The sequence below is a fragment of the Clupea harengus genome, chromosome 11, assembly GCF_900700415.2.
Source record: "Clupea harengus chromosome 11, Ch_v2.0.2, whole genome shotgun sequence".
Classification (NCBI taxonomy): Eukaryota; Metazoa; Chordata; class Actinopteri; order Clupeiformes; family Clupeidae; genus Clupea; species Clupea harengus.
In genome coordinates, this window is record NC_045162.1 from 18357004 (window position 1) to 18382488 (window position 25485).

Sequence of the window (25485 nt, forward strand, 5' to 3'; positions counted from 1 at the left end):
AGTGTCAAGTACTCAAACCCAGTGAATGTATTTAAATAACAGGAACTTTATTCAGTATCACCCAGTCACAAACATTTAGCGGGGGGGGGGCATGTGGTCTATACAGAGTCAGTATGTCAGGAACCTCATAGGTTCTTCAGCCATTCCAGGTTAGGGCCCTGAGCGTCAGTCGGGTGACTGGGGACATCTGGCATGTTTCCATCGTCTCGGACTGGGACTGCACAGGGACATAGGTGAAAAACAGTTGAATCAGCCACAGATATCATGCAATGTTTTCTGAGTCATATTTTACACATTAAAGAAGTATGGCATTTGGATCACAAGATAGAGCACAAAACGAGTGCTCCACTGATTCATACACACGAGCTGGACGCTGAAAGGCTTTCCCTCTTTTACTGTTAACATTACCTTAACCACTTATGAGGTTGATGTCAACATGCTATATACACCTGACATCTTCTCCTTAGCAACAAGGGTACTGTGCAATGTTTTCCAAACTAAACACCGCATCAGGTGTGCCTTGCTTTACTTGCCATACAAGAGTCAAGACATCATTTACAAAATAGTGTAAGTAGTGGCAGCCACTTCACAAATCAAAGTCATTGTACAAATTAAATACATGGTATATCTTTAGAGGACACCGTTCCAGGTGTTAATGTTCTGACCATTAGCTTTGTGAAAACACTTGGTGCATGGATGACAGCACTAACACCGTGTTTTGTGTGTGCTTTTTAGGTAGCTGGAAACATACCTGGATAGTTGTATGGCGTTGCTCTGTTTATCATGCCAGAATACTTAGTGTAGGGGCTCACGAATGGAAATATAATCGCTGAGGAATAAAGAAAACCACTGTTTTAATTTTCAATCGTTGAGAAATTATTTCCTTGCAATGCTACCTGGACACCCTTGTCCACAACAATGCAATATAACATTACAGAGCATATACCAAAGGGACCTGGTCTACTACTAAATAACGATCCGTTAATCCTAATACCAGATGTTTTCAATAGCAACTCACCTAATAACCCGATCCCACAGGAGGCTGTGATAACAGGTTCCTTATTCCAGGCATTTTTAAGGAAAGCTCCGACTGAAAGTAACGTTAGATAGCTTGGTTAGCCAATGAAGGACTGCAGTGGCACCTAGCATACGGGTCCTCTAATCAACATTAAATAGACCGTTCATTACTATTGTAGTATCTCGTCTGTCTTGATTGTCTAGTTTGCCCATAAAGTATATTAATGACAATATAAAGGGCAAAACTGCAAGTACTATCTAATCAGCCGACATAAGGTAACGTTTACGTCAACCAACGAGAACTAGCCCAAGGTCACCAATCAAAACATTGAGATCTCAAACAATTCTGTTCGACCTGAATAGTTTAGTCTTATTATTCAAGTGTAGTGAGTTCCATCAACCTTTATGTTCAGCAACTGTACACTGTCTATTCACACAAATGACAACTTTACTGAAGCTAACTTCCAAGCTAATACTCACTGGCCGCCATGTTTCTTCAGGTTGGTGATGACGTATAAACAAAGCGACAGTCAGATAGGTCGTGTATATTCGACGCGGAGTGTGAAATGATCAAAATGAACATTTCCACGTCCTGGGAAATAAAAGGAAGCTAATTTTAATCTAATCTAATCTTTTAATTTGTTTGTTGAACGCATTCACGTTCATTTATCTGCTCATTGTGACATCCTAAAGTGTGGAGAATGGCATTGTTTTGAACACATTGTGAAAGGACGAAGTGGTTAGCAGTAACGTTAGTCACGTTAGCTAGGTAAAGGTAGGCAAAATAATAATATTTCATATTCGTGTATTTATTATATGTATATCAAATTGTGGGTATCGGTTAATTATGTACTCAACATAATATTAATTTTCACGTAGATGATGGAAGACTTCTCAGGACTGGCTTTGCCCCCTCTTTTTGGGGGCCACATTCTCGAAGCGGAGTTGCCTGACGAAGTAGAACTCGGATCAGGGGAGGTAGAGCTGGGACCTGGAGGAGAGCTCTTAGATAGTGGAGAGCCAGGGCCAGACGAAGAGGAAAGAAGAGAGCTTGACAAGAGGAAATACCTAGTACTCAGCCAGAGATGCAAAGAGATAGAGCAGGTAAGTGACAATAACTTTCTTTTATTGAAAACCAGACTTATAGTGTTTGATAGTCATCAATTGAAGAGACATAAGGCGTTGCAATAGTGTCTCATCCCTGAGGATCACATAACAACTTTTTGTAATTTTATAATAGGAGAGGGAGTAGTCTTTAAAAGCATGTAGCAATTATTTGGTGTATGATGTAAACATACTGGCAAGCATTGTTGGCCACTCACAGTCTGAATTTACTCCTGTTCTGATTGCAGGTGAACGAGAAAATTCTCGGACGCCTCCACCAGGTACAAAGAATAACTCGGCGACTGAAGAAAGAAAGGAGGTGCTCCAGATTTTTTTTAGGAAGATGCTTTAACTCATCCTTGAGTATCATTGTGTTCTTCAGTCACTGCTTTAAGAACCTGCTGGTCTCAGTTATTTGCCTCTTCACAGGTATTTGATGAAAACCCTGGACTCGTATGGAGACGACTATAGGAATGCACAGCTAACCATTCTCCTCGAGGTGAGACTTATCAGACCACTGAGCATAGAACACAACCCTAACAGTCTAATAACGAAGAAGCTTGAAAACAATATCCCCTTTCCAATACCCTGAATTTTTAAGCCGTATTTTTGCAAATAATGTATGTAAATGAAGTACTTATGATTACTTGTTGACTTACAATCTGCAATACGGATCACTGTTCATGTCTTAATTAGAGGTTGAATACAGATTTAAGTGAGGTTGGATGTTATAATATAAACATTTGATGGTGTGAGATTGCCAATGTGTTACATACATTAACTTTTTAAGATTTGCTACAGCCAGGCATGTGTATTGAATGTTGGAACTATGAACTACGGCTTTTGTGATTTACAGGATGATGTTGGAGCCACATTAGAGTGCCTGCCGGGAGCAGAGGATGACAGACCAAACGGCCACGCCAGTTCCTCTCCTTCTCTGCCACAATGCACTGCGGGGACAAAGAAGAAGAGGCATCGCATTCCCAAGGAGAAAGAGAAAGAGGCACAGGTGATTATAAAATAACATCAGGCGTAATGTTGTCTGCATTATTAATTAGTATTATTAATAACCTAATTTGTAATCAAACTACTGTGGATTATTATATATTAATGAATCCCCCCTCCCTCCCCTGACAGGCGGACACAGATCTCTCCATGCTTGCTGATTCACAATTTACAGGGTTCCCCAGCCCAAACTCACTCTCGCACTGACCTCCTCAGGACAAGTTCATGTTAGACCCGATGTGCCACCTTCAAATCTTCCTGCAAAATGCATGGACACTTGATGCATTGCTGAACATCTTGTGTGTGTGTGTGTGTGTGTGTTTGAGATATTTGGATTAAGATGTGCTAGAATTACCAGTACAGAAAGTCTATTTTTTCACATGTTTAGTGTATTTAAACTAGTTTTGACCAGCAGGGCAAGTGAGGACATCAAAAGCTGTATCCCAGGATAAAACTAGTTTCTGAACTGTGACCCTGTGTCCAGGCTTGCCAGTGGTTCTATGAATTTTGAAACAAAAATGAGTCTCGTCTTTGGGTTGATGTAGAATCTGAGTTGATATTGTGTGTTATCCACCTGTCAGTGATCGGTGACAGCTCTTCTACAGTGGTGTTTGCAATATTTTTTTAGCTGTTGAGCACTAACAAAGGTTTTTTTGTTTTTGTACTATGTTAGCATGTAGCCACATAACATGACCCAACCCAACAAGAAGCATAGATAGCATTGACACTTCTGTAAACAAAACTGAAGATAAAATGCAATATTTTTTCTGTCAGTCTCCAATAATAGAATAAATATAAAACAGATTGACTTGTAATAACCCTGTTGTAATTTATAAACTTTGCATTTGTAAACTTTTGTTTCACATTGTACAAGTATAATGAAATACTGACACTTCTAGCAATGGCTATAATTTTATTTACAAGACAAATATAAAGGACATGTACATCAGAATCTTAATCGCAAATTTTGCAAGAACATTCTGTACCAAACTTGGAGGGGGGAAAAAAAAAAACAACAACAGCGGTCCAATTCATAACCACATCCATTAATAAGATTAACGGTGCTTCCCATAACGGTTGAAGTGACGGTACAGGTGACGGATGCGTTTTTCCAGGCTGTGCCGATCGTCTGTCATCATCCTGTCTCCAACCATCTTTTTCTTCCGAATCAAGCGTTCCAGTTCAATACCGCGGAAACCTTTAAGCCAGACAGGTGCCCTTACGGTGTCCTTGGGGTGCACTTTGAAATCTCCTGTGCCAACACAAATCCATTCAATTACTGATCAGACTAGTGCAGTTCTCCTCCTGAGCACAGTGAACAAAATGGAGCAAGTTCATAGTACACCTTGTGCCACGTAAAACATGGCACTAGTTACTTCCTACAATCTGTTCAGTATTAGACATAATTCATTAGTATTAGATATTCCTATTACAGGATCCAGCAGCATGAAAATAATGGGACAGGTTAAATAACTTAACACAGTTAACACAACTTAACATAAGCCAAAACAGTATGACCACTCACAGGTGAAAGTGGTAAGGACCTGCGTGACTGACGGGCTAAATCGTCATGGCCACAAGACTAGGTCAAACCATTACTGAAACCGATTTGTGAGGGACTCCCTTTCAGCAGTGGCGCACACCTACCAACAGATGGGGGAACAGGCCACATCCTGTAGATGAGTCAATGGGCTGCCATGGCAAGATAGTCTATCCTTGGTCTGAACTAGGGCTGAACGATTAATTGCATTTGCGATTTAATCGCGATATGATAGAACGCGATTTTCTAACCGCAACGTTCGCGATTAAAAAACGTGGTCACAAACATTTTTTTTTTTTAAGATGGTACATTTTGCACACAGTGTTTAAAAAGTGCATGCCTAGTGTTTAAAATTACTTTTTTTAAATTACCTAAATGCACAGTGGCGAAGCCACCGATTTGTTGTTCTTGTTTCTGTAATGAGCAGTTAAATAAAAATGTAAAATGTGGGAAAGAATATTTTACACTAAATGTATCTAATATTGTGTTGGTCATATTTAAATCATTCATTACGTTTTGTTAGGAAAAAAAGAGGATAAAAAAAAAATCGCATATCGAATCGCAATCGCAATATTTTGGTAAAAAATCGCAATTAGATTATTTTCCCAAATCGTTCAGCCCTAGTCTGAACTGACAAAAAGCCTACTGAGGCACAAGTCGTAGAAAAATGTGAAGTGCAAGTTTTTTTAGTGTGCATTGTTTACCTGGGGAAATTTTAGCACCAAGACAAGGACAGTGTGGGGAGAAGACAAGCTGGGAGTGTGATGTTCCGGGCAATGTTCTGCTAGAAAACCTGGATCCTAAATATTGTTGCTGACCACTACACCCATTCATAGTAGGGAGTGTTCTCCAATAACAGTGGCCTCTTTCAGCAGGATTATGTGCCATGCCAGACCATCTTTTGGGAATTGTTTGAGGACAGTGGCAGACCGTGGGTTTTATGGTTAGGCCTTCAAAGACAATGGATGTTTTGTGGGAGTAAAAAACAATTACCGTTTTAGCGTTTAAACTTTTCAAACATTTTCAGACGAAAGGGATTGAGGAAATGCATGTTAGTCAGTGTGTTTACATGATGGTATAATTCGAATCTTTGCTTAGTCGGACTATGCTTTCTTTCGAGGGTAGGTGCTATTATCCCAAAATACATGGCAGTGAATAAATCGAATCATTGGCCGAAAGCATGTCATATCCGATACGATAGGTAGCGCTGTTTTTATTACAACTAGTGGTGATACAGCCCTTTCCGCTTGACCTCTTCACCACTACCAATAACAACAACAGTTGATTGAGCATGAATCGCGTCTGTTCATCGGTCCAGAAATGCGTGTTGCCTCTTGGGTTGTTTGTTTGTTTGTTTCTGCCAGGCCGATGTGTTTATAAGTTACATTATTCAAAGGTGAAAGATAAAAGGCGAGAGAAACGCACGCACATTCACACACGCGCGCAAATAATGGGTTACAGCCTAAACGCATTGCCCTTCTGCCAGTTGCATCAAATTGTTTTAGTACTTCTTCGCTGTCGATTTCCAAATCTGTGTGAATATTCATGAGAGCAAGTCCAGTCAGTCTTTTCGTAGATAGATACAAACCTTCAGGACGCAATGAATGTTTGGCTAGAAATTTGCCGAACTTTCCAGGGCTTGATAAAGTTCACTGCGTAACTCATTTAGCTGTTTCCAGCTCTGTATCTGCATCGTCAACGCTGGGCATTAGTTGTCTGTACTCCGATTTTATAGTTTCCCCATTTTAATAAATATGCGTTCATGATATATTTTTCTTCTTCTCGCGTAGCAGAAGGTACGCACAGTGCGTACGGCTGCATGCGCCACTGGAACTCTGTGCAATTAATACAATACATAATAGGCTAATTGATACAATATCTCCTCGTTTGAGTGTGGTTGTTTGAGTGCAATGGGAGTGTATGATCGATGTTGTCTATAAAGGTATTTAGGTAAAGGTATTTACGGGAAAATATCTCGATCCACCTGTCACGTCTCTGTATTTAGAGGGCAGCGCCAAATAACTGAACACAACTAAACTCACGCGTGCCTCGCGGCCACAATACCAAATTTCATCATATTTGATAGAATGAAGGACATATTAGTTGTGAATAGTATCACCGAGTTTGATAGGTATTGGTCAGGTAATAGCCGAGTGACAGCTGATTTGCTTTCTGATTTGACAGTACTAATTCGTGGTTTTTTTCAGCGCCAGATAACTGAACACAACTAAAGTCACGCGTGCCTCGCGGGCACAATACCAAATTTCATCATATTTGATAGAATGAAGGACATATTAGTTGTGAATAGTATCACCGAGTTTGATAGGTATTGGTCAGGTAATAGCCGAGTGACAGCTGATTTGCTTTCTGATTTGACAGTACTAATTCGTGGTTTTTTTTCAGCGCCAGATAACTGAACACAACTAAAGTCACGCGTGGCTCGCGGGCACAATACCAAATTTCATCATATTTGATAGAATGAAGGACATATTAGTTGTGAATAGTATCACCGAGTTTGATAGGTATTGGTCAGGTAATAGCTGAGTGACAGCTGATTTGCTTTCTGATTTGACAGTACTAATTCGTGGTTTTTTTCAGCGCCAGATAACTGAACACAACTAAAGTCAAGCGTGCCTCGCGGGCACAATACCAAATTTCATCATATTTGATAGAATGAAGGACATATTAGTTGTGAATAGTATCACCGAGTTTGATAGGTATTGGTCAGGTAATAGCCGAGTGACAGCTGATTTGCTTTCTGATTTAACAGTACTTATTCTTGTTTTTTTTCAGCGCCAGATAACTGAACACAACTAAACTCACGCGTGCCTCGCATATAACGCATATAACTTTTCCTAGGCAATATTTGTTAACTTAGCCTACTCTGGTTTTGAATATGGGGTAGGCTACCACTCATGCGAAGGAAATCACCGGCAGATTGTCGCAGGACATTACGCAGATCTTGTCAAGCACTGACAAAGCATGCATGCGTTGGCAATCATACAAATATTTTTGTATCATCGCGATGCAAATGCATGTGTGTATAATAATATTCTGAATTCAAGTTAATGCTTGTGAAATAAAGGCATTTATATGTTTATGATTGTGTGATTCATTGGGATGTGCATGTGGGCAATAGTGGTTCACGTTGCTGTACTCACAATTTCGGAACAGCGGGCTGTCGGAAAAATGGGCTTTCGGAACATTGCCATGGAACCTTGGTCAGGTAATAGCCGAGTGACAGCTGATTTGACAGTACTGCTGTTGTTTTAAGCAAATAAAATGTGGAACGTCCTTATACGTGTTTAAGGAGGGGTTGTAAAGGTGCTCATATCTTCGGACCTCTTCTGTTATGTTTGTTCATAATCAACAAGAATAAGCTTGTGAGACAGTCTGCAGGATATTCATAAAAAACCGTGTCATTAGTATGAACAGTGAGACAACTTATCCCTATTTCGTCTTCCGGGTCACGACCTGGCAGGGAGAGAGGGAACATGCGCAAAGACGCAAAGTCCAGTTCCTTATCCAATTCACCGTTACATGCCGCAATAGTCGAACTATCAACTGGATCGGATCGAGTTATCCAGGGGTGTTAGTCCGACTATGTGCGGTCCGACTACGATCCGACTAAGGTGCTTACATGAAACGGATAATGCGATTTCAGTCCGACTAAGGCAGTTATTCGAATCCATGTAACCACGGTCACTGTCGCTAACAAGGTCATTTTAAAGCAACCCTTAATATAACCTTGTTACCCTGTTTTACTAAGCATCAGCCTACAACCAATTAAGATTATTATCAAAGCTATGGCTCTCTTCAGTCAACACCAGATGTGTTTCTCATTGTTTGCCCAAGTGAAACAATTGAACAGTTGAACAGAGAGCCTTACACAGTTTAGTTGTTTTTCAGTATTTTAGTTTTATTAGCCAATTATCCCTTTTCTTTTACAGATGTCACTGGAAATTAAATGTAATTTAATATTAGATGGGCCATAATAAGGCTACAAGTAAGCGGGCAAAAGACAACCAAACCAGAGCTCTGCAGAGTAGCACTTTCCTTCACGCGAACCGGTGTCGGCTTTTGAAACGCTGGCCTATGGGAATTGGCTGGTTGGTTTATGGGAATATTAGAATTTGAGAGCAGACTACACATGACGATTTAAAAAGTAACCCCTTTGAGTGTTAATTGTCTATTCCTATCACCGGAGATTTCATTTATAACTGTATCTGAATATAAATGTATGTTTTTGCATTCTAAATGATGTTCTAAATAGGCCAGCCTATATATTCCGTTACTCCCCAACAATGTTGATAATACATACTTTTATCTTACTGGTCATCGAAGAGCATGACAACTCTTGAGTTGTTGAAATTCATACATGCAAAGCAGCTCACAGAAATATATCCCAACTTGTGTATTGCTCTGCGAATCAGTGCAACGCTACTAGTAACAGTAGCTTCAGCCGAGAAGAGTTTTTCTAAATTAAAACTGTTGAAAACGTACCTGAGGTCAACCATGGCTCAAGAATGCCTCAGTGGTCTGGCTGTTATCAGTATTAACCATGAGGTTGGTGGTCAGATTTCATACGATGATGTGATTCTATGACTTTGCAGCGAGGAAGGCTAGAAGGATTGCACTGTAACCCTTGAAGTGTGATGATAGGGAGTGGAATGTAAATAGTTCTTGAGACCAAGTTAATTTGCACTATTTATTTATTTATTTTGCATATTATATTTTGACTATTTTACACGTGCAACATATTTTACAATATATAATTTTTATTTGCATATTCTTTTATTGTTTGTTATTATTATTATTGTTTGTTAAGTTGTTTTGATTCTTTAGCGTGCACTTTGCATTTCTTCCTAGCTCTTTTTCTTGTAATAAATAAAAGGTGCAGTACTTTACTGTAGAACTGTTAAGAAGTTTTGAATTTTGAAATGATTGAATGAAATGAACACAAGTGCACCTACCCAGAATCCCAATGTTGTCATAAATTCCAAACATGCTTCTTTTTTCAGTCCATCGGTCGACCACCTTTGGCATGGGGATGGAATGCATCCGTATTCTAGCACACATGCCTGTATAGCAGCAATTGCAGAAAGTTAGTCACCCAGCTTGGACCTAGAGCTGTCCACACAGTCTACGCCAAATAACGTTTAAGGTCTTACTTGTGGAGAACTGTCTAGCGCACTGTTGTACTGATGACTGGCAGACGGTGAGTCCACCTCTGACCAAGGCCGCCAAGACAGACATCGTCCCTGTGACATTGTTAATTGTTAATTGACATTTATGCTGGTTAGCAATCGCATACCTACTAGACATCAAATCATGTAAGACTACCTTATCTCTGACATTAAATGTATTCATGAAATCAGAACACTGAATCGTCCTCAATTAACCAATCAATTAATTAATTAATGAATTAAACAGAACAATCCGAACAGCATTTATTACATATGAATACGAAGAGAGGTTTACTAACTTACAAAATTTACGACGTCTCTACACTAGGTGCATGTACATGTTAAAACCACATCTAACCTAGCCATCTAGCCTACCAGCTAAAATGCTAACATCTCTGTCAAGCATGTCCCCAAGATGACATCTATGCTAAACCTAGCACGTCTAAGTAACGTATCTAAGCGAGCTATCCCTGCCCACTATGTTTGAACACGATATACAACTAAACCTACCTTAGGACCTCAGAGCAAGGGTAATATATACAAGGTTTTGCATACAACTAAATTAATATCACCAGCACAGACATCGTTGACAACAGAAGTTAGCTTCAAGAATCTAAGATTTAGCAAGGGCATGTAGTTGGGTGTCCAGAATGCATTGCGAACTACCGTAACTTTGGTAAAAGCAGATCGGTAAAAATGCTGGTCGGGTGAGGGAGCCCATGGGTGGGCGACGAGGCCAAGTGAAATCAGCAGCGTGTGTGTGTGCTAGGGGTTTACCATTTCCGTCACCTTTACTTTCCGCGTCTTGTGTACTGCAAGGAGGTAAATGCGTGACTGTTGTCGGAAAACAAGCATAGCAATGCATATTCTTCTGTAATATTTATATATTATAAAAGCTTCTTTAGACAATTTAATTTAATTCAATATTCCACGTGATATTGTCTAAAACAGCAGCTGCAGCTGTCCTCTATTATGAAACTAAACCCGAGGCAGTCTACAGATCCTAAGACAGAACAATTGTCTAATAGGCTACGCACATGGACAGGAGAATAAATCAAGAAATATTCTGAATTGAGTATACTCATAGTTTAACTCAGCAAATGCTTTAAATACCCAGTGTAAAGGGAAAATGTGATGAATTGTTTCTTGAATTCATTTCTATGGTGCCACTATCTGTCTCACTCAGTCCACCCACAACATGGTACAGATCATCTGTTGTCCTTTTCATCTTGAGATGCCAACCTCAAGAAACTACGCCTACCTCTACGTCAGGGGAAAAACATGAAAGCATTCATTAATGCAAATCTGGCCAGACTTTTACTATCACTGGCTGTGAAGAGTTCATTTACTTTTGAAAAAACATGTGTGATTAGGAAACAAGTTTACCTATTTCCCAAGTTCTATTTTCCTCAGTTTGCCTGACAAATTACAGAGGGCCTACGCAGCTACACCAGTTTCTTGGACAAGGACCTAATTGATGAATGTGACAAAATTAACTTTAGAACCGGCTACCTACCCATAAACTTCACTCTGCTATTGTGCAACAATCTGTTTTTGTCTGGTCCATTTTGTAGGTCAGTCAACAGGCTTCTTTGGCCACTGGAAGTGAGGCAGTGGTCCACTAGAAATACCTTCTCTGTTTGGACCCGGTGCATGGGACATCAACAAAATAAATTGTCAACACATTAAAGTTGAGGTACTCGATCCTAGCGAAAGGTTGTTGTTATCTGAGCTCAACATCCGATCAATATACCCACTCTTCCCAGTGCCAGAAGTTACGTTGGAACACAAGTGCCCCTTGTCGTTTATTGGCTGGAATAGTTTATGGCTTGATCTAAGCCACTTTGTTTGTTTCCCGTTTACAGAGCCAGGACTGTAAACAAATACTGGCTTTTGTTTAGCACACACACTGGACAGCTAGAGGATGGTAAGGAGAATTTCACTTAATTTGAGGAATGGTGCGATGGATGATTATCAAGGACTACCCCATTACTTAGTAAGTCGTATTATTGGTCAGAGCTTTCAAGAGCATATTGCCCAAAGGATAGCGGTGTGAAATATGACTCACATAAAGTGAAAGAATGAGCAGGAATGAAGTGAAACTAGGAAATAAAAACAGTATTGAAAAATATATAAAAAGACAGAATCATATATATCTACATATATATATATGAGTAATCTAACCCTGTAAAGACTGACACATCCAATGTTAGCCAGAAAATTCAAATATTTCAGTGTTTATGGGACCTTTTTACAAAACACAAAAAAGAAAACAGTCATTTAGAGATATGATGTTTTATTGTATCATATTTGATACATCAGGCCTTGATGTCAATTTATTGATCACAAAAAAAATATTTTAGAAACAAAAACAAATATTGTTCATCGCATTTGGAACACTTTGGAATTTCATGTGGGTTGGTTCTTTTTATTTTCAAACAGGAACCTTTTTACAACCTTTTTATTTCACCTTGTCAAGTTTTTGCTTATTACATTTAAGGAACTACACTTTGTAACTGTGTCAGTTGTACACTAAAAGGGTGTGAAGTAATTACAGTATTTGTTTGTGCACACGCAGGACAGGGGTACATATTATCATAAATAAGAAAAATAGCCGCAAGCAGCAATCATCTGGGTCCAAGTACAACGTGCAAACTGCACCAAGTAGCAAATATTGAATGATTTTGTAAATGTTCCATAAGAATTTAAAGTCTAAATTAATTTTGAAGATAGACCAAACCATGTCATATCATGGTGTAACTTGTTTTAGTGACATATTATGGATGATCTGTTTTAAATTGGATAAATAGCTTCTACATGCCATTATTAATGATCCTACAAAATGTCATTAAGATTGGCCATGTATTAGCTGCTGAATTTCAGGTAACCATTTTATTGAGCAAGCCCAATGGAACTTTAGAAGATGTGAGCAATTGTAGCCAATTATAAGCATACCACATTTCCAAATGTAAGCTTAAGTGGTTCCTGAGATATTAAAATGTGTAAGCTGCATGCATCAAAAGAGTGTAGCCAAACATAAGCATCCACATTTCTCACATCATTTTTTGAGATACTGAAACTTGTCAGTTTAAGCACCTGCTATGGATGAAATTCACAAGATATTGGCTAGTTAAGTGGTAGTGTTTTGCATTGAACATTATTCACTAGGTGGCGCTACTCCACAAAATAGTCATAATGAGCTAGGATAATGCATCTCTAGAGGCTAACCTGCCCTAAAAGTTTTGTAATTTTTGGCAAAACAGCTGTCAAGTTGTAGTGCCCCTATGAACGAAATTTCACGAAATTTTACATCCAAAGAATGTGGTAGTGATGCTGCATGTCAAATTTTATGAGCTTTGAACCTTTATATCCAACATATTGGCCAACAGCTACATTTTTGCATTGAACATTATTCACTAGGTGGCATTGCTCCACAAATTAGTTGTAATGGTCGCTAAGGTGAGGCCTCCAAGAAGCCAAGCTGCCAAAGTTCCAACTTTTCAGTGAAACAGTTGTCGTGCTATTGCCCAAAAAGTGCTTTGAGCCTATCCCACTTCAAGGGGCGTTAGCACGAAGGGAAACACCCACCTAGGGACACAAACCTCCGTATCAGCCATGTGTGGCTACAATCATGCCAAGTTTCGTGTGGATTGGTGTAGTCGAAGTATATGATATCGTCAACCAAAAATCGGTGGGATTTTTTTTTTACTTTGACAAACATTATATGACCACCAAGCAGCAGTCATAATTAGCAGGCTGCTAAACAGAGGTGGCTTGAGTAAGCAAAAGCTGTACTCAAGTAAAATATTGTTACTTTATAATAATAGTGACTCAAGTAGAATGTAATAACTTGTAAAAATGTATCTCATAAAATTAGTACTCAAGTAGTGAGTAACTTCATATGATTATATTTTTACACCTATATGTATTACATTAAAATCAGGGGTCATGCCCAAAATATAAAATTTTAAAACATTTGTCTAATAAACACAATGTAACATAGCCACCTGCACGTTCAAGTAAATCACATTTTGAAAAAAAAGAAAAGAAAAAAGAAAAGAAAATGAAATTGAAGGCTGAAGCTGGGGCTGCTACTGGCCATTAGGGTGCCCCCAACTGATAAATAAATACAAATACAAATAATAATTATTATAGTTATAAATGTGAATCTCTTACCATACGTAATATGTAAACAATAACACAAAAATAAATGTCACACAAATGTTAATGCAAACAACTAAAGCAAATAAAAGGCCTGTACCCAGGCTATACAGATATTCTCTTCTTTATTCTGTTGATATGTCAATAACTTATTTTGCTAATCCTTAGATCCTTTGCGTACTGTGCATCTTTTTTATATTCAGTTAAAAATAAATGTTGCCAACTTGATGCTGTTTGATGATATGTTGATTCATGGTGCAAATTAGTTTAGGTACCCTAATTAGGTTCTCATATTTTGACTTTTACCAAGATTATATATGGGAGGACTGTTTTTACTGTTTTTGGCTGGAACATAGTTGAAGTGAGCGGAACCTAATTAGCTACTATTAAAGAATGTGCTGCACTAAACAAAATGAAGCTGTGTCTGTTGAGTTCAGTAGGTCTACAAGAGGAATGACAGATCAGATGAGATGCTTACATCGGCAGCAGGAGGGATAGGCTATGTGTAGGCATGTGCATGTGTATGCATGCAGTATGTGCAGGTGTGAGTAAAATTATTCAAAGTATATAAAAGTAGCGAGACCTGTGTAGCCTAAAGTATAAAGACATTTTTAAATCGTAAATGTACTCGAGTAAGAGTGAAAAGGATTCTGCATTAAATGTACTCATATAAGTACAATTTATGGCAAAAACACGTAAGTGGAAAAACTTAAGGGGGCCTACATGTACCAGAGTAAACGTAGCTCGTTACTACTCACATCTGCTGCTAAAAACTAAGAATGAAGTAGCGAGAATGGAAGACTGGGTTCATGCCAAAACAGTATCACTCACAGAGAGAGAGAGAGAGAGAGAGAAAATGATGGTTTCAGTCTTACTGTAAACAGTGTTTGTTATGTTCTGCAGATCAGCTGAACGGAATTTATCTTCAAGTTAAAGAAAATGAAATCTTGTCTGTGTCAGTTCTCACTCAACCGTTGACGTCAATGGAAATTCAAGGAGCGCTGCAAATTACACTGTTCATTTGAATCAATGTTATGTCCACCAGACATGCAAAAAATATGCAATGCAAATATGGTGTTAAAAATGGTTTATGCTGTGTGGCTCAAATGTTACACTCCTCGACTGATTAAATGCCCTAGTTTCCCTGTAATAAATATTAAGAGATGCAGTCTATACTGTATGGATCAACTGTTCAGCCCCTCAACCAGGCATTTTCCCTTGGGTGAAAGAGTGACACCCCTGGTCCTGACTTGGTCGTTTGCCATATTACCTAATAGTGTCGTGGGTAGGCCGTCTGCAACTGTCCATGCCTCATCATCAAAGCAGTTCAATGATGTATTTTAGTCCATGTTAAAACCTGTGAAGCTGTGCATACGAGGCATTTAATGGCAGAAGTATGGGACTGGGTACTGGGCTGCAAAATGTTGCCTTTCTAGCATTTGGACCATGCTTACAGATCCTTCCAATTCCCTGATCAAATTAAATCAAAATCCATAGCTTGGGTCTTTGCACGAAGCACGTAATATTTTTTTTTACTTAAGTTTCACATGTACAGTGGGGAAAATAAGTATTTGAACCCCTGCCGATTTTGCAAGTTTGGCCACTTGCAAAGAAATGTGTGATCTATAATTGTAATGGTAGGTGTATTTTAACAGTGAGAAATAGAATATCAACAAACAAATCCAGAAAACTGCATTTTATAACATTTATGACTTTATTTGTATTTGATGCAGAAAATAAGTATTTGAACCCCCAAGCAAACAGCAAGAATTCTGGCTCCCAATGACCAGTTATGTGCCCAAGAAGCACACAGATTAGTCCTCATTAGGCCTAACAAGGTACACTGGTGACGTGTATAAAAGAAACCTGTCCAAAGAATCATACTTCACACCTTCAACCTCACCACCATGGGCAAGACCAAAGAGTTGACCAAGGACGTCAGAGATAAGATTGTAGACCTGCACAAGGCTGGAATGGGTTACAAAACCATCGGCAAGCAGCTTGGTGAGAAGCAGACAACTATTGGTGCGATTATTCGTAAATGGAAGCAACACCAAACAACTGTCAATCACTCTAGGTCTGGGGCCCATGCAAGATATCCCCTCGTGCGGTATCGGCGATCATCCGAAAGGTGCAGAATAACCCCAGAACTACACAGGGGGAGCTTGTGAATGATATCAAGGCAGCTGGGACCACAGTCACCAAGAAAACCATTGGCAACACACTAAGCCGTAATGGTTTGAAGTACTGCGGCACTCGCAAGGTTCCCCTGCTCAAGGAAGCACATGTACAGGGCCGTCTGAAGTTTGCCAATGAACACTTGAATGATTCTAAGGAGGATTGGGAGACAGGATGTGGTCAGATGAGACCAAAATCAAGCTCTTTGGCATCAACCCGACTTGCCGCGTTTGGAGGGGGAAGAATGCTGAATATGACCCCAAGAACACCATACCCACCGTCAAGCATGGAGGTGGAAACATTATGCTTTGGGGCTGTTTCTCTGCCAAGGGTACAGGACGACTCCACTGCATCGAGGGGACTATGGATGGGGCCATGTAACGTGGAATATTGGGCTTGAACCTCATTCCCTCATTCCCTCCCATTGAAAACGCAACCTTAAGGATTTGGAGAGGATCTGCAAAGAGGAGTGGACCAAAATCCCTCCTGAGATGTGTGTAAACCTGGTGACCAACTACAAGAAAAGTCTGACGTCTGTGCTTGCCAACAAGGGTTATTCCACCAAGTACTTAGTCATGTTTTGCTAGGGGTTCAAATACTTATTTTCTGCATCAAATGCAAATTAAGTCATAAATGTTTTGTTGATATTCTGTTTCTCACTGTTAAAATACACCTACTATTACAATTATAGATCACACATTTCTTTGCAAGTGGCCAAAGTTGCGAAATCGGCAGGGGTTCAAATACTTATTTTCCCCACTGTAGTAATGCCTTTGCATGTTGCCTCGGACGGACCTTGAGTGAACTAACTCTCTCCCATCATGCGAATGTTTGCCAAAGCTGTAATGATTTGCATTGCAACAGTAGAACATGATTCTTTTTCTTCCATTTCTTAAAATCATTTGTGTGTTTGTTTGAGAATAAACAAGTCGAGGTTAAGTTGAGTAGTGGCATGTGTCCTTAATCATCGTGAGTATGGAGGGGGGTGGCTCTGGGAAGCCAGACACCGATGTTGAGCCTTCTGGAGGTGTCATGGGCCTAATTCAATGAAACACTGATGAAGGAAGGGGCCTGTTTAAAAAACCCCAGTGAAATACTCACAAAGGCAGCTTTGTTGTTGTTGCATCCTGCTGCTCAGGTTCTGTGGTTGGGCAGTCATGTTATTGAGTTTAGCAGTTGTGGGCCACAGACAGCATACGGAGAGGCTCGTATTGCGGCTGTCACCAGCCAGTTGTGCATTGTTGTATCTTGCTTCTCAGGATCTATGGTTGGTTACCAATACCACAAGGAATTTAACATTGTGTTTATAACTAAAATTACTTGCTGGGTTGCCCTTTAGTTACAGAACGAATATATATTATTAAAACAACACAATTTATAAATCAGATCAGAAAAGCATATTCGGGTCTTGTTAAACTACTTTGAATGATGGATGCTTTCACAGCAATATAGACTAGTGTATCATGCTGCAAATCTGGTATTTATACTTAAGTTGCCTAAGTAAAAGATTTCCTAGGTATAAGCAGCATATCATTTGTATACTATTTATTTAAATGAACTGCTTTTCAGATTTGAGGCCAACCGAATCTCTCCATCAAAACATCTACTTCTGAGTCAGTTTATTTTCCATTCTTTTTGTCTTTGTTGAGGCTGAGTCAGAACCATACATTCGGAGTGCCCATTGTGGTTGTATGTTTGATGCATGAAATTATAATATCAGCTCAGACAACATCATGCACACACACACACACAGTGCTGAGAGACTGAGACAATCTTGCCTTCTGTATTTGATGTCCTATGCAATCTTAAGCATAATCTGTTATGTCAAACAAATAGCATTATCAGCGATGTGGTCTTTCTGATGATTTGATGCAAGCTCATATAAAATGTTTGTTCCGTGACACAAATGGCACTGTCGGATCTCCCATGGTATTGTTTTGCCTGCTGACATATTTAGCCTCTTAGAGAGTAGTGCGTGTTTTCTTGTTTATGCCACGTACAAAAGCCTGAATGCATTTTCCATGTGGATGTTTCAGTTATGCGTGCACTGCAAGTGGTGTAGAAATGAGGCTGTGTGCGGTAAGTGTCACCAGTAAACGTAGGAGATTCTGCTGACCAGGCTGGAACGTCTGCCTGTGCACACACACCGAGGCCATGTCCTTATCGAGTCATCGAGATAACACAGTCCCACAGTTTTCCACCCTGCTCTACAGAAACATCTAGAGATGAGATCTATTGCAAGACCAGTGTTACAGTTAGTCTGCAAGACCAATGTTACAGTTAGCAAGAAAATGATCAGAAAGAGGAAGAAAGTAAGAGAGCTCTGTCAGTGAGTGACATGGTGCTCTCAATGTTCTTCAATGCTGGCTGATATTTTCCGACCAAAGCGCTATTTAAATATCTTTTTTATTTATACATTCTTGTACACGCACATTCATGTTTTTCCATAACAGGGAGATCTCTCCCTGGGGGCCACCCTGGTAGCCCACCTCACTTTCAATTCAAATTCAACAAAAGATCAGCTGTAGGAAAGACCCCATCATTGTAACAGCTCACTGTGCCCCTCCTCCCCCTCCACCACTGAAACCTCATCAGAGGGAAGGAGGTGGAGAAAGGAGATGTAAAGGGGTCAGAGAAGATTCAAAACAAGCGAGGAAGTGAAAGAGGTGTTCCGGGGAAATGTTTACCAGATTCTTCAGTCTTAAAGCTGCTGGTCTGTTTATCTATCTATCCATCTAGCACTCTGTGTAGTTATCTGACTATCAGTATATCTGTCTGTCTTCATTTTACAATGGAGTCACTTCGCACACAGAGTGCACACTAGTATCTTGCTATATGATCCATGTGAGATTATGGTTCAAGGATTTAGAGATCTAGAGTTCCCACAGCAGTATGCAGATGCATTGAGGGAAAACAAATCAAATATGAGCAAAAAGAAGAGAAGGGAGGAGAGAACTTGAGTCATTCTCATCTGCATACTCCTAGGAAGCAGCAGAGCACTCACAGCAGAGCACCCCCTCACTCCATGCTTTCCTGGAACAGGTGCTACTATTCATGCTGAAAGCATGTTTGTAAATCTATGCACTATGGTGAATATGAGGCTTCTCTAAGACAACAAGAGAAGCAATCTTAAATCGATACATAAGGGAAAATAGTTCTAATTCTACATTCTAATTCCAATTCAACATTCACAAAAAACATCCTTGTCAACCTGCTGTCATAGACATTTTCCATGGACTAAATAGCTACTTTTAGACTTGTGCAAAGTGTGCAAAAAACAAACAAATAGGTAATGCACTCAAATGTGTCCATTTACGTCCATTACCAAAAGTGACAGGCTGTGCGCACATGTTATGAGAAGCCTGAGAGAAGGAGGGATTCCGTGGGAGAGTGTGGGTCACCCTCTCTGCTACCCTCTCTCGTTTTCCGAGTTGCGTCAGTGAGAGATTCTCAAACCACATCAGGGGCATAGAAGCAGAAGTCATGTGACTCACACAGAGGAACTACCTTCAACCTTGCCGCCACCCACAGTTGCAAATATATAATACGGTTCTCAACTGAAAACAGTCCCCAGAGAGAACACACACACACACACGAGAGGAGAGAAAGAGTTCAGAGAGAGAGACAGATGCAAAGGAGTGGATTACGGTGAATTAAAAAGGACAAATATAGGACTAAACAACTGAGTTACTGAGAGACAAAGTGCAGTCTTTAAAGATGCTGTTAATACTTCTGGGAGTTGCACTCGCTATGACAGGTGAGATGGTCATGAATGACAAGAAATAAATATAAATTGTAAGCTGAAATATAATTTAATTTTTTTATTTTGAAATATACTTAAAAAATATACTTAAAAAAATACTTTATAAAAAATAATGTTTGTACTTCTTGTACTAAATGTTTAAACTCAAACTCATTTCAAGTAATTCACAGAATTGCTCAGAAATAGTGGTTGCTGATGCGGGGAATCCCCTGCAGTGACTGACATTCCCTTCATTAAAATAATTAATCATAATTCTTCCATTGTGTGTGTGTGTGGAGAACAGGTGGGAACTGTGCTTACATGGAACAAGAATGGCTTGAGGTCGTGGCACAGGAGGGGTCGCAGGCTGTGCTGCCCTGTGTCATGTCACTCTCATCACAGTCACATTTTGCTGCCTTCCACTGGATCAGGATACGTGAGAGGTAATTCTCTCTTAATCCCTCTCTCTCTCTCTCTCTCTCTCTCTACTTCCCTATCGATCCCTGACTCTCCCTCTCCCTCAGTGTGTCTCACGCTCACTCTTTCCCTCTCAGTGCATGCCTCTCTCTCTCTTGCTCTCTCGCTTGCTTTTCTGTTGCAGCGTCCCTTCCATCTTTCTCTCTCTCTCTCTCTCTCTCTTTTTCCCAACAACTACCATGCCCCGACTTGACTCTCTTTATGATTCCTTTCTTCCTCCACTCATCCATTCGATAATAACCCATAACCCCTCCAACCATTAGCCCCCCCCCCCCCCCCGTCCCTCACAGCAGACCTGACCCCTGTGATCCTATCCCTCTGTCCCCTCAGCGCAGAGAGAACGGTTTTGCATCGGAAGAAGAGTGGCCTGATCTACCGCAACACGGAGCTCGGCCAGCGCAGCCACTGCCCGGACTCCCAGTTTGGGGACTACAGTCTGCACATTGACGCTGTCAGGGAGGATGACGCGGGAAAATACGTTTGCAGCTCGCCGGGCAGAGGCAGGACCGGCGTCATTCTAAGGATCATAAAAGGTGAGCTTCGGTGAGAGGTCCAGTAGTTATAATTACACCCAGCAGCTGGCACTGGAGTGGACCTGGCACTGCTCCACTTGATCTCCTCAAGATCTGGGACACAGCCAACCCAGAGGCTATTTTAGTTTTCCCTCCTAGAGACTGTGTGTCAGTCTAGCACGTAATATAGAACATAATGCATAGAACATAAATGCACAATGTTCTGTATGCTTTATAGAACGTAAATGCAGATTAGCATTTCAAAAAGGGTTTAGGGTTTTATGTAGACCACTTAACAAAGGAGAAATCTCTCCTCAGCCAGAACTTCTCGTTTGAAGAGGCAAAATTTGGAGTTCAAAACCTGTAGCATTCCTTACTTAAAAAAAACATAGTTGCATTATTTTCCCAACTAAATAAAGGATGCACCTGAAATGTGTGCACCTGCAAATATAGTGAATGTTTCTGTTTCTCCCTCTAGTGTGTTTCTCACCTCCTGAGGCCATAGAAGGAGGTTCGCTGAAGATGGCCTGCAGCGTTACTCCGAGACCAGATCCACTGCATATCAGCTGGAAGCTCAACGGTGTGGATTACAAGACAAACAGAGAGAGCAGCAAACTCAGGGTATCTCAGATGCACCAGGGGAACTGGACGTGCCTCATCCGCTACGGGGGCGCCACTGCAGAAGTGACGCAGTCCCTCAGAGTAAAAGGTGCCGTGGCGATGAGATCCGATGCACTATGAAAGCATGTGTTTTATCAGTGATTGGATTTTGGATTGGATCTGACTCTTAAGAGTTTGCTTCATACATTTTGGTCTCTGTCGTTCTCTTCTAATGTGACGTCCTCTCTGCTCCATTCCCTTTTCATTCTCTCTCTATCCCATTCTCTCCTCTACCTCTCCACTCTCTCTCCCCACAGGCATAGAGAACCCACCATTTGACAAAGCCCTCGTGTACGCTGGCATTGGCTCCAACGCCACCCTACCCTGCGTGTTCACGCAGGGCGTGACCCTCAACTCATCCTGGAAGAGGCTTTCCAAGGGGTCCTCCTCCTCATCATCATCTCCCTCTTCTTCTCCTCCTCGTGGCTTTTCACGTCATCTGTCTCTCCCTCTTCCACTCTCCTTCATTCGTCCGTCATCATCTTCCCTCTCTCCGTGGGATCAGTCTGCGTGGCTGGAGAGGGTGGAGGTGGGTGATGAGGGGAGTTACAGGTGTTCAGGAGAGGTGGAGGGGAAGCTGGTGGAGAGAGAGATGGAGCTGGTGACTGCTCGAGGTGAGCGAGGAAAAAATACTATCAGCAATTAAGCCTGTTACATAAATTAAACCCATTAGATAAATGCTAGGCTATTAATTTACAGTTGAAAAACAATTGTTGCTGGAAAATACACAGTTCCCTATACTGGACAAGATTAACTAAACATCATCTTCTGTTCTTTTGGACCCCAGTGCTGACTTCCCAATCTAAAAAGACCACTCCACTGACTTTGACATGTCAGCTGAGCAACGACAAAGAAGTGACCAGGTACGAGTGGGTCCGTGTCACCCATGACAACGGCTCTGTTGCCAAAGAGACCATCGTAGAAGAGGGGAAAACTCTGAAGCTTCCCAAACTGACAGAAGACGACATGGGCGAGTGGGTCTGCCGTTACCACGGAGAGAGAGGACCACTGGGGAACGTCACCTACCACGTACAGATCATGGGTAAGGACAGCAGGCCCACTTCATTTTCAGTCATGGCAATGCAGTGCACATGTAGTGCACAAAAATGAAAGAGTGCATAGTATTGCAAAAATAATAATTTAAGTGATTATTATGGTAGCCATACTTATATTTAGCATATGTATATTATTTACCCCAAACCTAATCCAAACCCTAGGTTGAGGTACATTTTGTAATGGCATGGACATGAATCAATTAATTAAGTATTAAGTCCATCAGTTACAGACACACAACATAATGTGGGGACAAAATAGCATTTCTTATTTGACATTAAATAAATAATAACTTATAAATAATGTCACTGTAAAAACACTGGCAATATGTGCAAAATATAGTACAAAGAAACTGAAAATTGAAATGACATTCCATCGAACCACAAATCGTTTCTCATTAGAAGATCCTTACTGTCATTATGAGGGCCTAGATAGATTACTAGTTACAGACTGTGTACTCAGGAGTTCGCTCACTGACTCTGGGCTTCCGTAGGTGGTCTGAAGTCAGCGAGGCAGGAGGAGCAGACCTCCAACAGACCGGCGCTGGCCATCGGCTCTGTGCTTCTGGTGCTTCTGGTGCTCCTCATCGCACTCCAGATGTACAGGAACCACCGCAGGGTGAGTGATTCCATCCTGTCCTTACACCTTTCTCATCTTTATCTTTGTCTTAGACTAATGCAGATGGATGTTTAAGGAGGGCATATGCTGGGAAAGTTAAAAAAAGAAGAATAACACTTAGTTTCGGAAAGTCTCTCATAATGACTCATAATGATACAATTAAAGTTGAATTGACCATCACAAAATACTCACAGTGATCTTAATCTTTAATTAATAAACAAAAAAAATCTGTCTTTTTTTTGTAATCCTCTGTGCAATTGGACCTACAAATGACCCTAAACAGAACAGAATTACAGAATTGTTGGGAATAGTTTTAAAAATGTTGACATATGTTGATGATATGTGACATTATACACATTATGTTTTGTTAATTTAGTTAATTTTTTATCCTAATATTCATTTTTATCTTAATATTCATTCAAGCTAGTTAAGTTAATTAGACGGCTAGTCTAATTTGTGTTCATTGTGTGTCTTCAGAGGAAAATGATCCTGCCCTACCCAGCCCTGGAGAACATTGCTCATTCGCTCGCCAACAAACGAGAGGAGAGAGAGAGGCGGCGAATGAACGAGAAGAAGAGCACTGAGCCAATGCAATAACAGCTGTGAAGTAGATAACTTCACACCAGCTTCAGCGTTACAACACATTTATATCAAGTTTATCTACCCAATGTGTTGCTATATATATCACATAACCATATGTGTGTGTCTGTGTGTGTGTGTTTGTGTGTGTGTGTGTGTGTGTGTGTGTGTGTGTGTGTGTGTGTGTGTGTGTGTGTGTGTGTGTGTGTGTGAGCGAGCATGCATGCAGTCTTTGCTCATTATTAGTATCCTGAAACTAAAAGCTCAAACAAATGTAGCAGCCATATATTTTATATCTTGTCTCTAACGTTTTTAATACTCATGTTCACTTCAGAAATGTTGTTATGTATATAAAAAAAGGTTTTGAAAATCGAATAACAGTGAACATTTATGAGGATATTATTTGTATGTATTGTTTTATATCTTATAACACCTGTAAATATATTAATGACCCCAAACAGTCATTTTAATGAGATTTATATAATGTCTTTATCATACTCAAATGGAATACAGTTACATTGAGTCAAACAGTTTGCATTCTTTTCTTATTTTTCTAATCAAAGGTAATTGTAAGGATAATCCTTAAATAAATTATGGTAGACATAGTATGTAAGTTTCACACTGAAAGGAACTACATTTTCTGTTTTCAAAGCCAATAATATTTGGAAATCTTGAGGTTTATCCTCGAAAAGGGTTAAAAATTACATTCATGTGTGTGTGCGTGTGTGTGTGAACCATCACTGAATGTATGCTGAAAGAGGTGCGTGTGTGTGAACCATCATTATAAGTATGCTGAAAGGGCACCCATGGTGAAATATTGCGCTCTGACATCCCTCTTACTCATAAAAGCAGTTCATATTCATGTGCAGTTAATGACCAATATGTTCCTTTATTCTGAAAGTATGCGAAATAACTTTATACAATGACATCACTTTAGTTACACTCCTATAAGTTCCTGCTGTATTAGATGCAAAAAAAACATCCACAGATGTATACAGCATGTTTTAATTGATATACAAGATGTACAACATTATATTACAAAAATAGAGCCACTCAGAATATTTACAAACACCTTAATATATACAAGGAAATTGCAGAAGGCGTTAATGCACATTAAAAGTGAAAGACAGCTGAAGAGACACTCTAAAAACACTCTGAAATGTTCTTCGCTTTGAAATAACACATCTTTCTGAAGACAAACAGATTTGAAAATGATTTTTCTCTAAACATTTATGGAAAAATTGACAATGGTCAAATGTTGACCCGGGCTAGACGAAGTGCTTCTTGTTCTTGAGCTACGGGGTCTATACGCATTAGACCTCACTGCATTGGACCTCTTCCTGAGCTCCTTTGTAGCTGACGTCCATGGAGGTCAGCGTTCTCTCTAGGTCGCCCCAACCATCGTCGTTATCTGGGGACAAGTGAATGATTTCTTTATCATCGAAGCACCAACCCGGCCAGTCGACACTAGCCCCCTCTGGGTGCGCGGGGCTGAAAGAGGAAAAAACAAGACGAGAGGAAGGGGGGCGTTCAGTTTAGGTTCCATCAACGTGACATTTAACAAAAGACAAAATGTCCACAGCTGTCTTCAAGGCATGACACTTTTAATAAGTGTACAGCTTAACAAAAAAAAAAACTTCTTACAATTGCAAC

General features: G+C 40.2%; 4 protein-coding genes across 5 annotated transcripts; 2 read left to right on the forward strand and 2 right to left on the reverse strand.

The window, feature by feature from the left end:
- Positions 1-26: 26 nt before the first annotated feature.
- ndufa3 (NADH:ubiquinone oxidoreductase subunit A3) lies at positions 27-1592 on the reverse strand. The gene is made up of 4 exons (XM_012822895.2): positions 1498-1592; positions 1019-1090; positions 752-829; positions 27-217 (listed from the first exon to the last, which is right to left on the reverse strand). Exons 1-4 carry the CDS (start codon positions 1505-1507, stop codon positions 126-128), a joined length of 252 nt encoding a protein of 83 aa, XP_012678349.1. The 5' UTR covers positions 1508-1592; the 3' UTR covers positions 27-125.
- Positions 1567-4127, forward strand: tfpt (TCF3 (E2A) fusion partner). Of its 2 annotated transcripts, none has more exons than XM_031575908.2 (6): positions 1567-1786; positions 1897-2121; positions 2370-2440; positions 2551-2620; positions 2978-3130; positions 3259-4127. In XM_031575908.2, the coding sequence occupies exons 2-6, from the start codon at positions 1897-1899 to the stop codon at positions 3331-3333; spliced, it is 594 nt and encodes a 197-aa protein (XP_031431768.1). In that variant the 5' UTR covers positions 1567-1786; the 3' UTR covers positions 3334-4127. The 2 variants fall into 2 exon arrangements, with proteins under 2 accessions (XP_031431768.1, XP_012678347.1); XM_012822893.3 differs by having other exon boundaries at positions 1572-1792.
- mrpl51 (mitochondrial ribosomal protein L51) lies at positions 4026-10525 on the reverse strand. The gene is made up of 4 exons (XM_012822894.3): positions 10363-10525; positions 9838-9927; positions 9640-9747; positions 4026-4378 (listed from the first exon to the last, which is right to left on the reverse strand). The coding sequence occupies exons 2-4, from the start codon at positions 9920-9922 to the stop codon at positions 4182-4184; spliced, it is 390 nt and encodes a 129-aa protein (XP_012678348.2). The 5' UTR covers positions 9923-9927; positions 10363-10525; the 3' UTR covers positions 4026-4181.
- A 9174-nt stretch (positions 10526-19699) lies between these two features.
- LOC105896134 lies at positions 19700-24360 on the forward strand. The gene is made up of 8 exons (XM_012822857.3): positions 19700-19948; positions 20238-20376; positions 20741-20943; positions 21401-21631; positions 21840-22196; positions 22370-22624; positions 23129-23253; positions 23731-24360. Exons 1-8 carry the CDS (start codon positions 19909-19911, stop codon positions 23848-23850), a joined length of 1470 nt encoding a protein of 489 aa, XP_012678311.2. The 5' UTR covers positions 19700-19908; the 3' UTR covers positions 23851-24360.
- The last annotated feature ends 1125 nt before the right edge of the window (positions 24361-25485 follow it).

What these genes read in the sequence shown, in the direction of transcription:
- ndufa3 (XM_012822895.2), bottom strand. An exon ending in CTGTGGGATCGGGTTATTAG is followed by an intron (nt 830 to 1,018) that starts GTGAGTTGCTAT and finishes TTTATTCCTCAG; the next exon opens with CGATTATATTTCCATTCGTG. An exon ending in AACGCCATACAACTATCCAG is followed by an intron (nt 218 to 751) that starts GTATGTTTCCAG and finishes GTCCCTGTGCAG; the next exon opens with TCCCAGTCCGAGACGATGGA.
- tfpt (XM_031575908.2), top strand. Translation starts at nt 1,897, where the DNA reads ATGATGGAAGACTTCTCAGGACTGGCTTTGCCCCCTCTTTTTGGGGGC. An exon ending in GATGCAAAGAGATAGAGCAG is followed by an intron (nt 2,122 to 2,369) that starts GTAAGTGACAAT and finishes TTCTGATTGCAG; the next exon opens with GTGAACGAGAAAATTCTCGG. An exon ending in CGACTGAAGAAAGAAAGGAG is followed by an intron (nt 2,441 to 2,550) that starts GTGCTCCAGATT and finishes GCCTCTTCACAG; the next exon opens with GTATTTGATGAAAACCCTGG.
- mrpl51 (XM_012822894.3), bottom strand. Translation starts at nt 9,922, where the DNA reads ATGTCTGTCTTGGCGGCCTTGGTCAGAGGTGGACTCACCGTCTGCCAG. An exon ending in CGCTAGACAGTTCTCCACAA is followed by an intron (nt 9,748 to 9,837) that starts GTAAGACCTTAA and finishes GCTGCTATACAG; the next exon opens with GCATGTGTGCTAGAATACGG. An exon ending in TGACAACATTGGGATTCTGG is followed by an intron (nt 4,379 to 9,639) that starts GTAGGTGCACTT and finishes GTGTTGGCACAG; the next exon opens with GAGATTTCAAAGTGCACCCC.
- LOC105896134 (XM_012822857.3), top strand. Translation starts at nt 19,909, where the DNA reads ATGCTGTTAATACTTCTGGGAGTTGCACTCGCTATGACAG. An exon ending in AGTTGCACTCGCTATGACAG is followed by an intron (nt 19,949 to 20,237) that starts GTGAGATGGTCA and finishes TGTGGAGAACAG; the next exon opens with GTGGGAACTGTGCTTACATG. An exon ending in CTACCACGTACAGATCATGG is followed by an intron (nt 22,625 to 23,128) that starts GTAAGGACAGCA and finishes GGGCTTCCGTAG; the next exon opens with GTGGTCTGAAGTCAGCGAGG.